Source organism: Montipora capricornis, chromosome 2, assembly GCF_036669925.1.
Source record: "Montipora capricornis isolate CH-2021 chromosome 2, ASM3666992v2, whole genome shotgun sequence".
NCBI lineage: Eukaryota > Metazoa > Cnidaria > Anthozoa > Scleractinia > Acroporidae > Montipora > Montipora capricornis.
This window is the reverse complement of record NC_090884.1, coordinates 19,961,241-19,976,240: the sequence shown is the minus strand read 5'-3', so window position 1 is coordinate 19,976,240 and position 15,000 is coordinate 19,961,241. Positions and strand designations below refer to the sequence as shown.

Here is a 15,000-nt window from a genome sequence, read left to right as displayed (position 1 = left end):
CAGAGCCCTGGCACCGTTGAATTTAAATTAGCCTGCAAGCAAGCAAAGAGAGCTTGCTCACAGGTTAAACTTAAATGAACAACAAGACCTTTTAAGTACACTGTACTTACTTTCCCAATCCATGCGAACATCCATGTCGTAAAAGTAATGAGCCATTTCCCTAGCGGTAATTCCCTAAGTAGACAGTAAATTAAAACACAAAAAATATTTGGCATAATAAGGATGCCAATTGGGAAGCAAGAAATACAATAAGGCTTAAAATTAATATTAGCTTTTGGTTAAAGATGGACTTCACTGCAAGAGCAACACAGACATTTGTGTTACCGGCATTCTAACAAAAAATAATGTGGAAGACGCTGTGAGAAGCGAGGTACAGGGTGTGGAGCCCCTGGGATCTTGGTAATACATTGCTACCAAAATTATGTTACATTGTGTAGATATAATAATTTTTATTAACAGGTAGCAGCAACATGTTCAACAAACTATGTCATCCAAAATGTCTTGATGACAACTATGCTTGATGAACGAGATAGAGCGGTGGAAAGTGTGCCGGACATTTGCTACCTCAGCTTTGCAAGAAACAATTCAACAACTTACTGTGACTGTGTGTGTAGCTTTTAAAAAATCACAGACAATGCCGCCATCTTCATAATCCCGCCGGTACACCTGAGGATAAGGGGATACATTTTTTACTACAACCAAAGATTTGGCCAAATTAAAAAAAGAAAGTTAAAATACCAAATGGTTACAAAGTGGTTTCAATAAGTACTGAAAGCGTCGACTACTTCATTCAGAAGTCAGATACTTTTCCCCCCTAAAATTGAAAAAATTAAAGACATTCTTTCAAACTTAAGATTAAGTCATTTTGACAAATGACAACATATAGCCGCATAAAGCAGATCCTCAATTTTGATTTTAAAATGTGGAGTTTGGGAGCACTTAAAAATGGCATGCCCTCAATGGGACAACCTAGAGAACAGCCCCTTGTTGATACATCGGTTACTCTATTCAAACATCGCAGTGGAGCATCCTGCTGACGCATAACCAGTCGACCTCATCGCCTGATGAAGACTAGCAGTATGCAGTCAAAACGTCGCGATCTACATCACAAGTGACCACATCCTGAGACAAACGAGAATACTTTATTATTACTATTGTTCTTCACCACGATGAATAACAGCAACCTTTTTTAACTTCATATTTTACTGAAACACTGTACATGTGGTAGCAATGTACATTCAAAAAAACATCACATCCAAAAGAACATCTTCCATCTGTATTCATCATTGCTGTGACAGTTTGGAAAGTTGTTAGCCTGTGAGAGTGGGCGGCTGTACTCAGGTTAGAAAGTTTCCTGTTCACTGAGAGTACAAATTATCACTAACTTATGTATTTTAAAATATTGTATTCCAGATGTTTTTGAAACCCATGCTGAATTTTCATCAGAATGTTCTTAAACAAATACTGAGCTTCTAAACTTGGGGCACAGCTGATCTATGAGTGCACCTTGTCTAATGTAAAGCTGTACAGGTGTTTACAGTACTCGTCTGTACTTGTATTGAGTGAGGACGTGTGATCAAGACATCCACTGAAATGATCAATAGCTTCATTATCGAGATTAAATCAACATCATACCTTCATATCACCATCCTCATACGCCAAACTCCATTTGTGATCAACACTTTCAGAAATTATTTGGAAGCACTCATTCAAACATTTATCAACCTGCAAATTGAAAATAAGCAAATACAAATACCAAAGCTTGATACTTACAAAAGCACTGTAAATATTATTTATTAAGTCCAAGGACAAAACCACCAGACTATGCCAACAGAAAACCCCCTTGTGTTACAAAAGTCACCTTTGGGCTCAGTATCAATACCTGTCAAGGGAATGTAAAAACCTCTTTCATAATGGCAGCCAAATCTTCTTTAACACTAATGAGCCTTTCTAAGCTCACTATGACATGAAACAGTCAAGAATATTTGTTCCAAATTGAGGGCAGTAGGTCTTATTAATATGAATACAAATGAATGACAAGTTAGCAGCCATAAGAAGAAAGTGGTCTACAAAAACCAATGAAAGAATCAACATTATTTTGCTTGAAAATAATCTACCATCAAACCACGTGCATTCATTTGATAATCTATAGAGTATAGAATAGTAAAGAAGGGGAAAAAAAAGTTAACCATCTGCCTTGCTAAAATGGGAGGTAGGTGCCTGGAGTATCCAGGGGCTTCCACTGTGGCCAGCCAGCCCCTAGATAAAACAAAAACCACCCCCATGGCTGGCAAATTCCCGCAACACAGCCATGGACCCCATTCCAAACCAAGGGACTCTCCGAGCTGACCACAGGTGAAGGTCAGAGAGAACAAAGTGCTCATGGCTGGGGGAAGCCATGGCCCTGACCCACCCAAGGTCTGAGGTACCCAATATGACTGAAAAAGGAAAAGAACAATGAGCCAAAGAAAGGAAGCCAGCAAAGAAAGATACCTGTCAGGAGAGCTGATTGGTTACTCCTACAAGGGTGCGGACAGGAGTGCAAATATATATTTGGTAAGCATCACTAGACCATCTGCCCAGAGTCTTACGTGTAATGAGATGATCCTATATACCATAAGAGGCTGCTGAAGTGGCAGCACCAATGCAGAAGCTATGGCCACTAAAACAACCAGGAACTCCCACGGAAGAAAGAATTGACTGAAGGGCCAAAGACAGCCATTGGTGGCTTAATGGTGTGCCATCTGAGAGGAGAAACATAGGGCCAGGAGTGGAGCCACAGAGATGTATTACATAGATGTAGCAACCTTGGCAGAAGGGGTCCATTTTGGAGCACTTGATATAAACCCTGAAGCATCACTGACTGTAAGGTGAAAGTCGGGGTTAAACGGAGAGTTGACGGCGAACTCCCATGCACGTAGGAAACCAAAGATGCCATGACAGAAGGTGGCCCAGAGCATGGAATGGCTAGAAAAATCCAAGGAACAGTGAATAACCAGCAGCAGGTCACTGGTGACGAGCTGGTACTTTGGCTGCTTTGAACCACAGAATGTTTGCCACTGAGCTGTTACCTGACAGGAAGTTCACCCTTCTGGAAGCCCAGAGTGGACCCCAAGTGTAGGCTGCTACTACGATAGGAAGAGTTCTTTGTATTCAATTGATTGAGAGACCTGAGAAGGGAGCTACAAACCAGAGAACCAATGATGCTAAAACATGGCAACATACCCTAGTGCACCAGAAGCATCAGACGAAACTTCAAAGTCAAAAAAGAAATCATGCCAATTGAGTAATGTTTGTTTTTTACTGTGGTGGTGTTGAAAACAGATCTCTGTGAAATTCTAGAGAATTGCTGAATCGCCGTATGAAATAAAGCGAATTCAGATGAAAACAAATTTGCAAAACTCGACGTTGATGACTTTGCTTTTGAGAATTTCCTCAGCCACAAAAATTTGTTCAAAGCAAATTTACGGTCAATTCAAATGCTTGAAATTTCTTAGTCTGCGAGTAAGCTCTCTTGCACAGTTATAGGGCTAGGTTCCAACGTTTGTCTATGTACGTTGCTTTCACAACCAATCTTGCGAGGTCTTGCAATAAATTTTTATTAGTGCAAATCAACCCGCTCTGAAAGAACTAATCAATACAAGCCTACTTGTTTCCCAAAACAACTCTTGCAAGTTATGTTGTCTTAAAAATATACCACTCCCAATAATTATTATTATTGTTCTAAAATAAGTACAAGAAGTAACCATATCCATCTTTGAAGCATCAATTAGCAAAACTAACATACAAACTCTATTGATTTTTATAGGTCATACAAAGCATCTCTAATAATAATATTAAAGTTACCTCGGCTTTCATCCTGTGCTCTGGCTCCTGCTCAATAAGTTCTGACGGAGGCACAAATGTGCTGCCTTGAAAGTCCTTCTACATTTGCAAACAAGAAAAAAAAAATTAGTTGATTAAGTTCCTGAAAAAGAACAGCGTGACTTAAATACAGAGATTAAAAGCCATTCCGGTTTAGCAACCCACCATAGCATCTTCTTCATCCTGGCGGTCAAGAGCCACTTCAATTGCATCATAGAATTCTTCTTCATTCAAAGCACTATGGGGTCCTTCCTATGTCCAAGACAGTATATCAATACAGTCAATTTAAAAATGTTAAAATCAGCCTCGGTGTGACACCGTTTTTGCTACAAGTGATCTGAGAGCCAGATTTGCATAGACACATTCCAAACCTGCCCTGCCAACTTGCTGTATTTGTGTCCATTGATCCCCAATTCCACTTCACCACACTAATATTAAGTAAATAAGTAGCAACTACAAAATTCAGGACTGCACAAGGCAAGCACACACAAATTAGTCAGAACCTTTTGAAGAACAACACACATAGGTATATAACAAAAGGCACTGTAGGCACTATAGTTATGACAGTAAATAAAGTGGCCCTGTATTCTGTAGTTCAGCCATAATAGCCAGTTGTGTTTCTCAACGCTGTTGCCTTTATTTGCATGGGTCCTGTCTACACCACCCCACAAGTTTCGATCTGTGGATATCACTGCGTAACGGTATGACGGTTCTTTACCTTTTCATCTTAAAGTGCATGTAACCCCCACAACGTTTTTTGTTTACCCAGATGAATTGTTGTGTCACGCTGAGCAAAATAGCACAAAAACTTTTCCTTTTGGTCAAAACTGGAATTTTTGACGAATTTTTGAATTATGGTTTTTCTGCCCCATGACCAGTGAAAGGAAGACTGGGACTAGTTATGTAACAGGGCAAACAGAGCAAAGGCAGAGGACAGACAACAACAAAAGCAGAAGACAGCTGTTACTCGGATGGCATTTTGTTAAGAGCAGTGACATTCACTAAATGTCCTCAAACGACTTCAGTCTCGTTTCCAGTTCAGATTCTAAGGTCTCCAAAATAGAGGATTACGAGTTAGAAGTGAAAGGCTTGCTAAACTTGAGCGACCAAGCAACAGCACAGGTAACCCAGGCTCTCTATTAATGACAGGATACAGGACACATATGGAATGAGGTTCAACTCTAGAAATTTGTAAGAAATTGCAAATGAAAATTGATAAAACTTATCACGTGGCTGTTCATACTTGTCCTTAAAAAATACTCAAAGGGAGTTTAAAAAAATAAGGTCCACTTCACCTTCCATACAAGGGAAACCGAAAGGTAGGAGGCTGACACACCGCCATCTTAGCCCAATCGACCCAAACCCAGTAAGGTCTCTCCAGCTAGCTGAGCTAGGACAGCGGGCTCCATGAAACTTGTAAATCCACTCCAACAATCCATAGGGATCACAACCTGGTTAGTTTGAAAACGACAGTTAAACTTGGGGCACCTGGTGACAAGTAAATCACGACTTATCATTGGCCAGAGTTTACTTGCCACCGGGTGCCCCTGTTTTTTTCAAATTAACCAGGTTGTGATCCCCAAGGTACGTGGAGAATGGATTTAAATGTTTCAGGGAGCCTGCTGTCTTACATGTAGTTCAGCTAGCTGGAGATCCTTTAGAAGTTTAAGGGTTTCAGGCATCTCCTATTCCACGAGCAGGATTGTGTTTATTCACAAAATGGATTTGGTTTTTGTGGAAAAAGTTGTGCTGGATTTGGGTCGAATGGGCCAAGATGGCGGTGTCAGTTTCTTACCTTTCCACTTTCCGCATGGAAGGTGAAGTGGACCTTTTATTTCTGAAACTCTGTGTGAGTATTAAGGACCCCTACAAAAAGCCATGTGGGAAGTGTTATCGATTTTGATTTTTAATTCTCAGAAATCTTTTCAGCTCTGACTACATTGTAAAGTCACAATCAGAATGACTGAAGGCAGGGTTTTACATGTACATCACAAATTACAATCAGCCCATACCCCTTTCAGCGAATTCTGCGGTTTGGAATGGGTTTTCTACCCTTGATTTTTCACCAATTTGGAAATTCATAGAAAATTTTGGTTTTGACCAAAAAACGAAAACTTTGTGTCATTTTGCTTGGCAAGATGCAAAGACACATCTGGGCAAAAATAAGGGGGTTATAGACACTTTAAGATTCTTCTAAGGCCAAGCAATTTCCTGTTCATGTCTAAGACACTGTTAATTTTGTCTCACCCTTTCAATACCATTTTTTATTTTATTTCTTTTCTTAACAACCTTTAAGATTATACATTGTTTGGAAAATGTGGTTCAAATAAACAAGGGTTCCACATGAGGTTTGGCAGAGAGGCAAAAATGCTACAGGTATTGCAAGATTATTAAGAGATCTCCACCACAGTGAAATCTGTATCAATGATGACCTTAAAAAATTTCAAGATCATGACACGCTACATGTACAACAATATTCCGTGTCTCTATGTGCAATTCTCAGTCTAAATGTTTTGCGTTTCTGCCAGCAATGTCATCTCTCTTAAGATGAATGATCAAAAACTGAGCACGACAAATCTGAAAGAGAACAGTTTTTTTGAGTTGTTAACTAATATTATTTTGTTCATTCGTATTACCTCAAAGTCTGGCCCTCCAATGAATGCTTGTTTCCTGGCATTAACAACTGCTGATTTGGCAGCATCTTCTGCTTTCTTCCGTTTCTCTACTTCCTATGGAAAGACATGCAACAACCTTCAATTATTAGGGAGATTAGAGAACTTAAATTTAAAGTGCCTATGAAGTGAAATTGTTTGTGCACAGTTCTAATATTCGTAGATCAAAATAATTATGTGACTGCAAAATTTGAGATAGCTGGGGTTTAAACTAAATTTTAAGCGCTAAAAGTTGTCCCTTTTGGGCAAAAAAAGGCTTTTGATTGCACGGTCAAAATACCATGTGACAACAATCACTGACATCATTTGTGTCAATTGAATACAGTGGAGAGTAGGAAAGACACAGGCGCCCTTACCGCAGCCACAGCTAGTAACTCTGTTTTGTTTTGGGGTTTTTTTGGTGGAAGAAACAGAGTTCTGGAGAAAAAAGTTTTTTTCCTGACAGCTCTTGATCTTTCTATGGCATAACATTCAGAGAAGGATGTTGATAAGGGAATGCTTGTCACAGTAACCTACATGTAGGGTCTGTTAGGTTTCAAGGTTGTGAAGGGATCTTAGCTCTCAGACTGACTAAAAAGTCTTAAAGTGATTTGCCCTTCCTGTAAGCGCCAATAGGGACACATGGAAAAGTGCACGCCAGATTGGGGTTGTTTGTGATCAAAAAACCAATAATTTTTCATAAGGATATCTTTATGTACCAGTCAATTCCACGTGTGCCCATCCATTATAATTTCTGCAAATAAATTCAACCCACTCTCCTAACCACCTTTTAAGGCCAAATGAAGCAACTTTGAGCACTTGTAAAATCAACAGTAGACAAATCAACAGATTTTGCAGTCATGTATTTTGAACTACTGGTATAAAAAGTGCACAAAAACGAAATTACTGGTAATTTCACTTCACAGACACTTAAAAACACAAGTCATCATTCCCGTAGTAAACCTATGTGAGATTTGCCCTTTGAGCTTATCCTTCAAAATTATTTTTTTGTACCTTGTCCAATCTCTGTTGCCAATGTTCCTCCCTCTTGTTCATTATATCAATGCAATGTTGAAGTGTTGCCAGGATGCCAGCAGTTGTGGCTTGAAAAGTGATTGATTCACCCCTAAAATCAACCCCCTTTGCATTTGCAATTGAGAGGACAGCAGCTCCATCCGATGTTGTTCTCCTATGGCCAGGGTTGCCAACAACTTGACGAAAAGTAGCAGGAGTAGGTGTAGTTGATAGTTCATCCATTTCATCATCAGCATCATGGTCCACTAAAAATAAAAATAAAAACATTGAAAAGACCAAGTAACAGGGCTGATTAACAAAGTCTGTACTTAGCAGCCAGCACAAAGTAAGAGTTGCAAGAGGCAATATCGGAGATGACCTCTAACTTGTTGAGTACTTTACAGGCTTCCCAAGTAATCAAAGTATAGTGGTAACATGCGTTACCACAGAACACAATGACTCACATCCTTCATTGCTGTCATAGGTCTCTTGGTCATGTCCATTTGTGAGAGGGGCCTGTTTCTGAGTGGTACCAGTTCCCGCACAAGCATCAAAGTAGCCCTGAAGGGTGTCAATTTGCTGGCAAACAATATCCCGGAATGTCTCAAGTTCCATCAACTTTTCACGCAAGCCTCTAGCCTTCTGGAAAAATAAAAGTACCAGTACAGTAATAAATATTGTAGATAAAAGAGAGCACTGATAATTATAACAGAAAGCATTATTACTTCAAAGAGCTAACAACATTAACAATACAACAAAGTTTGCTTAAATTGATTGCCATATTGTTATGCATACATTAAATTTTGTAAATAATGTTACATTTATCCCACTGCCAACTACATCTAAATGTATATATGTACATGTACATGTGTAACTTGAAGGTGATTTTCTGCAATGACTTTAAACACAGGTAAATTTGGACAGTAACTTAAGGAGGTCCTTAAATCAATTGAAAGCTCAATGAACTAAACAAATCTCAGGAGTGCATCTTCACATGCACTTCAATGAAATCCCAATACATGTAGGAAAACACTGTTGTAAGGGAAATGCAGCAGCTTTTCAAAGCATTCACATTAACAATGATTACATGTCCAAAATGCATGGTTTATCAGTTGATTTCATTATCCAGAACAACTACCGGTAACATGCTTTTTGTTACTAAGACTAGTACAAGATTACACATGTAGCTTGTGCATTTCACTTTGTTTACTTACATGCAAATAATATTAATGGCCATCTTATGCAAAACATGTCATGTTTTGGAGGAAACTATACAGTACAGTGTACTTGTAATGTAGGTTACTGTAGGTTCCCTAAATTCTACATTTGCCATTAAAATTCTGCAAGGTGATCTCTATCATTGCACACACAGTTACTGCCCTCAAGATGGTTGAAAAGACAATAAAATATTCTTGCTAAATACTGCTATAGTATTAATCCATGTTAAAAGAAATAATAGTTATTATTCTGAAAACCAAAACTGCTCCAACGGAGGTAAGTTTCAAGTTAACTGCTAAAAAATGCTGATAACATAGTACGTTGAACCTTGAAAGATGAGGTTGATGCTGTTGTTGATAAACTAGTGACAGATGACAAGGACAGCATGGAACCATTTTTCCTGAGACTTGACTCTGAACCATAGCCAGACTCAGCTGCCTGAAAGAAAAAGTTACCAAGTTTACTATCAAGCAACTTAATGTACAATATGAAGTACTTCAAAGAATTACTCCCAGAGTATAAAAATATTGGAAAGGAATGTATAGTAACAGCAATGTCCATCAGTTTAGTTTATCTCTTAATACTCAAAGACAGGACAAAAAATTCTATTTCTGCTTAGTGATAGAGAGGAAAATACATCTTACATGTATATGTACCATTAAATTTGACAAATGAGTGAAGGGAGGGAGGTGAGACTGAAAAAGCATGGTTTAAAAGTTGTGGTTTGAAAATTTTCTCTATTCACTCCTTTCAAGGGATTCTGTGTTGTTTTGGCCTCCACATACATGTAAAGTAATGCTGGAATATGCCTTAAAACAAAACCCTAACCCACAAAATAATGATGATGCAATTTGATTCCTCAAAACCATCTTACTGCAAGGAGAATGTTAAATAATTTTATTTTTTGTTCAACATAAGGGAGAGAAGGATGGAAATGGATTGCAATTTGAAAACTGAAGGCTAAACTTCCTCACCTGAAGGAATGGCTAAATATCTAATATGGAAGACTCAGCAAAAACATTTTTTTGATGTCTTTCTACTAAACTTCAAGTGTTCTTTCTCGAATATTTAACCCTTTGACGTCCAAACCGGCCAGACTCCATCTAACCCCAGATGATTTTACTCGTCAATGGGGAACCCCTGGGAGTCAATGGGTTAAAAAGACTAGTAATAAAAAAGTTACTTCTATGCAGTTTTGCTCGATTAAAACAAAAAACTCCCATCCTTAGCCCCTTTAAACAAGTTCACAGATTTTCTTTGCCTTGCATTAACCCACTGACCCCTCAGGCAGCATAGGAAATTCCTAGGAATGCCCCCAGTTAATGAGTAAAATCTTCTGTTGTTAGACAGAGTAAAATCTGTTACATTAAGTCTTACTCCGAGGAGGCAATGGGACATTTTGAATGTTTAATTGCTGTCATTAAACACAAAGATGCACTATAAAATGGGTCACTTCAAGCTCTGATTTTGTTCGAATTCATTCAAGCACGACTGATTAATTATCCAAGATGGTGATCAACAAACAGCAACACAGAGATGGAAGCCTTAAAAGATATTTCTAGCGCGAGAAAAAGGGACTCAGAATTTAAAAAAGAATGACAGATAATATTTTATGACATAAGGGGCTTTCTTATTGCACAAATTACCTCAGAGCTCAGTTACATCCATGGTTCATTGATAAATTATTTGCATGTGCCTAAGGCACGACACCTTTTATACTACAAGCAGTTAGCCTAGCCTCTTATATTTATTTAGTTACTTTAAGTTTTTTGTTACATAAAAATTGTGTCATGAAAATATTGAAACAATGTAGTACAGTTGAACCTTGATTCATCCTCGGAGAGACCCAGGGGTAGATTGCGGAGGCAATGGGAAGTCTAAACGAGCCAAAGAAAATGGCGATGAAGAAAAGCATAGTAGGGTGAGAAGAGCCCCTGGGGACACGTTCGTACCAGACCAGTTCCAAACAGTCGGGGTAATATGGAATTCTGATTGGTGCCAGAAATTCTTTGTGTTTTTCTGCCTAATCAGACAGAGGTCACCAGGCCATGAAGTCATTTCGTGGCTTCTTACACGGAAATCACTTGATCGCCATACTCGCCTGGTTCGTTTGGCAAGGTTTTGCTTGAGGAGAAAAGCCTCAATCACAGTACAAAATGTACAGGGAATCATTCGGAATGTCGGCGGAGAAATATGCTGGACCTTTATTTCGGAGATGTCGTTACAGTAGTGTATTTCCAAGTGTGCGAGATTTGTCCTCCCCGATTCACCTAACAAAGCAGTGATTAATTTTGATCTGAAAATAGACCACTTTCATAAATGGCGACCAACTTTACTTTCTTTTGTATTTATGTTAATTACACCTACTGCCCTCGTTTTAAAACAAATATTCTTTTGAAATTTGCTCGTCGTAGCGAGGTTAGTAGGGCTTATTAGCATTAAAACAAAAGAATTTTTTTTTTGGCCGCCATTATGAAAGAGGTCTATATTATTTTTATTCTGCCCCCTTTTCCTGGTCGAGGTATTTCTAGATTTCTTGCATCAATTGCTGTGGCTGAAACGTTGCTAATCTTGACAAATTCTTGATCGCACAGGCCACACTCGCATGTCGAGCACACAGTCATCTAAGAAAGTACATGTACACTTCATTAAAGACTTTTTCTTTTGCACAAGTTTTTGGCACTTTGTCCAACTCCAAGCAAGAGCAGTTGATCAGAGTGCCTTCTGGATGTTGCCAAAGTAACAGCTGATGTGTTCTTAGCCTTGCAAAGGGCAATACCCAGGCTGTGCAAATGTGCTGGCAATTCCTTTGAAATAGGTTTACTTTTGATAATGGGCAATAATATTCTGAGTTAGTACCTCTGCAAATAAAATTATAATTTAATCTTAACCTTGATATTTCTCTTACAGCATCCCAAAAATGTGACAACTTTTAATCATCAATTCACATTCTTTCAATATTTTTTATTGCAAAGGGCAATACCCAGGCTGTGCAAATGTGCTGGTAATTCCTTTGAAATAGGTTTACTTTGATAATGGACAATAATTTGAATGATAGCACCTAATATTCTGAGCTAGTACCTCTGTAAATATAATTTAATTTTAATCACTCACTCACTTTAAAATCCAGACCGGCCTAAACAGGCAATGGGGAACCCCCGGGAGTCAATGGGTTAACCTTGATATTTCTCTTACAGCATCCCAAAAATGTGACAACTTTTAATAATTAATTCACATTCTTCCAATATTTTTTTAATGAATTTATCAGCTTTATTGGACACATCAGAAAAAGAAGCACATTTCCCAAAGAAAGAAGGAAACAGCATACCCTTTCTATAGTACAAGTATGTACCTGGACACAGTTGAACAACAATAATAATAATTGTTATTGTTGTTGTTCAACTGTATCCAGCTGCTTGGGTTTTGAAATCAGCATAAATATTATACTCAGGCAATTAATGCAAAATCTCACTGCAGCACTAATCTAGATAGACAATTATTTGAAGAGATAAAAGAGCACTCTACAGAAAGACAGAAATGTGGTCACAGATAAAAAGATAAATAATATTATCATATGACCCGTACGGCCCTGCACGCGCTTTCATTGCAAAACTATTGAGAAAATCCCCGTATTAGGGCCGTACGCGATGGCGCGAGCAGGGCCGGAAAAAGCCGTCCGGCCCTGCTAGGATCACGCACGGCCCTCATACGGGGATTTTCTCAATAGTTTTGCAATGAAAGCGCGCGCGAGATGCGAACTAAAACAACTTTTCGGTTAAAATGAGCGACGTAAGTGAACATTCCGAATTTTGTTACCCAAAAAAAAAAAAAAAAAAAAAAGGAAAAGCGCGGTGGTCATATGTTAAAATGCTTATTGACTGAGTTAGGTCGGGCCAGAGGGGAAAATATTTGGCCCTCGGTCATGGCGGACGCCATGACCTCAGGCCAAATATTTTCCCGTCCGGCCCTCCCACTCAATAAGTACACATTATTGTCTTAGTTTAAGGAAGCTCCAAAGGATTTCCACTCTTAATAGTCGTGTTTCCAATGGAAAAAGATTACTCCAATCCTTACAGAAGGATTACAGCTTCATACCTGTGTAATACTATTGTGAGGCAATGTTTTAAAGGGTGTTTGCTGGGTTCTAACTGTTGCTATGGTAATGGTACAGTGCTGCTCAAAGATCCTCTAAAACTTGGCGTTTGAAAAGTATCTCGAAAACTAATTCGGTGAGCAGTATTTTATTTTTTAGATTTCAAAACCATATCATAATTCTCTGACCCAAGTTACATGATGTGAGAAAGAACTATAAACTGAAGTAGAATTTGAAATATTTATGAAAAAGCCTGACTACATCTAACAAACTCTGTATTAATCTTGATTCATTATCGTCTAGAGTGGCTCAGGTGGCATGTGTGGCATTAAGCTGGAGCGCTCACTTGAACAGCTGTTCTGAGCCTCCTTAAAGGATAAGGATATGGCATATTTTGTAATAAGTTAAACTAAGTAATTTGCAATAAACTTGAAACTTAAGGATATGCCACTACAACAATGGCAAATTTTATTTTCTAGTACACTGTCGGTATTCTGCATCTACATACAGTGTGTGTATGCATATTATATAATTAGTGGAAATGTGCACACCTTGATGGATGTTCCTTTGCTTGATTTTGGAAAGCAGTGGCAACTTGATTTTGTTGTTTGGGTGCTTTCCTCATGGTGATTTTTTAAACTCACCAGGACAAGACATCACCGAGGATGGTGAAATTGGCTTAAGGTGGCTCAAACGGGTTTCAACACTTGAAAGAAACGTTCACTTAACAGCAATGCTATGGTACCATATCAAACACCAATTATTGCTGAAAAAGATTTGGTCATTTTTCTGACATAAAACGTTACTCTGGCAACAGGAAAGCCCTGCAAAAAACACCCCATGGATATTTTGGCTTTAGCTGCTCATATCTCGAAAAACGAACTACCGGTAGGTGACCCCCAAGTAAGTAATCATCAAAAGTAATCAACATGTCAGAATGAAACTTTCTGCAAAGTTTAAAAAAAAATTCTGTGGAGCGGATTCAGAGCCACCTTAAATAATTGAAACTTTAAGATAGCTCTGAATCTTGCCGATAGTTTTATCTTGGCATCTGTTTAGCAATAATTCATGCTTCACATGGTACCATGACATTGCTGTTACGTGATAAAGTGTTGTACTGCCAATCCCTCTACTAAACAAGGTCTCTTGAAAGTGTTGAAACTGGTTTCAGCCGCCTTAAACAAAGCTTTCGCTTTCTCTTTTTGTTAACAAAAACGTAAGAACACACTCGACAACAGTCATCAATTGTTTCTATCGGGTGGCTCATCATGAACAATATCGTGAAGAGAACACAAGCTCGATAGCGTTAAATTTGGCACGCATTGAAATAAAGTCTTGCTGCGTGCTCGACATAGGCGTGTGGCCCATGCGATCGAGAATTTGTTGAGATTAGCAACGTTTCAGACACAGCAATTGATGCAAGAAATCTAGAAATACCTCGACCAGGAAAAGGGGGCAGGATAAAAATAATTGCCAGATCAAAATTAATCACTGCTATGTTACTGTAGGTGAATCGGGGAGGACATCTGAAGTTAAATAAATCTCGCACACTTGGAAATATGCTACTGTAACGATATCTCGAAAAGGTCCAGCGTATTTCTCCGCCGACATTCTGAACGATTCCCTGTACATTTTGTGCTGTGATTGAGGCTTTTCTCCTCAAGCAAAACCTTGCCAAACGAACCAGGCGAGTATGGTGATCAAGTGATTTCCGTGTAAGAAGCCACGAAATGACTTCACGGCCTGGTGACCTCTGTCTGATTGGGCAGAAAAACACAAAGAATTTCTGGCACCAATCAGAATTCCGTATTACCCTGACTGTTTGGAACTGGTCTGGTAAGAACATGTCCTCAGGGGCTCTTCTCGCCTACTATGCTTTTCTTCGTCGCCATTTTCTTTGGCTCATTTCAACTTCCCTTGCCTCCGCGATCTGCCCCTGGGTCTCCGAGGATGATCTTGATTATACGGACCTCTATTATCCGGATGTCTCCATTATCCGGACCCAATTTTGTCATGAATATTATTAGTCACGATCAAGATCTGTAGCCATATTCTTTTCAGAACTACAGCATTGAAAAGCAACTGTTCTTTCGATACAAGATTAACAGTCTATAATTTTGTGATTAGAGAAAGGAGAAAAAGGAACCAATCTGTCAGCGG

At 38.8% G+C, this 15,000-nt stretch overlaps 1 protein-coding gene across 1 annotated transcript in view; it reads right to left on the bottom strand.

Annotated features, from left to right (window-relative positions):
• The window catches only part of LOC138039037 (ceramide transfer protein-like), a 27,176-nt gene that overhangs the window by 5,956 nt on the left and 6,220 nt on the right, over nucleotides 1-15,000 (bottom strand). Inside the window, exons 3-11 of the mRNA XM_068885193.1 lie at nucleotides 9,075-9,185; nucleotides 7,994-8,171; nucleotides 7,530-7,795; nucleotides 6,501-6,593; nucleotides 4,030-4,116; nucleotides 3,847-3,924; nucleotides 1,636-1,725; nucleotides 598-666; nucleotides 111-174 (exon numbers count right to left, since the gene is read on the bottom strand). Coding sequence (XP_068741294.1) covers nucleotides 111-174; nucleotides 598-666; nucleotides 1,636-1,725; nucleotides 3,847-3,924; nucleotides 4,030-4,116; nucleotides 6,501-6,593; nucleotides 7,530-7,795; nucleotides 7,994-8,171; nucleotides 9,075-9,185 — 1,036 coding nt within the window. The remainder of the gene's footprint in view (nucleotides 1-110; nucleotides 175-597; nucleotides 667-1,635; nucleotides 1,726-3,846; nucleotides 3,925-4,029; nucleotides 4,117-6,500; nucleotides 6,594-7,529; nucleotides 7,796-7,993; nucleotides 8,172-9,074; nucleotides 9,186-15,000) is intronic.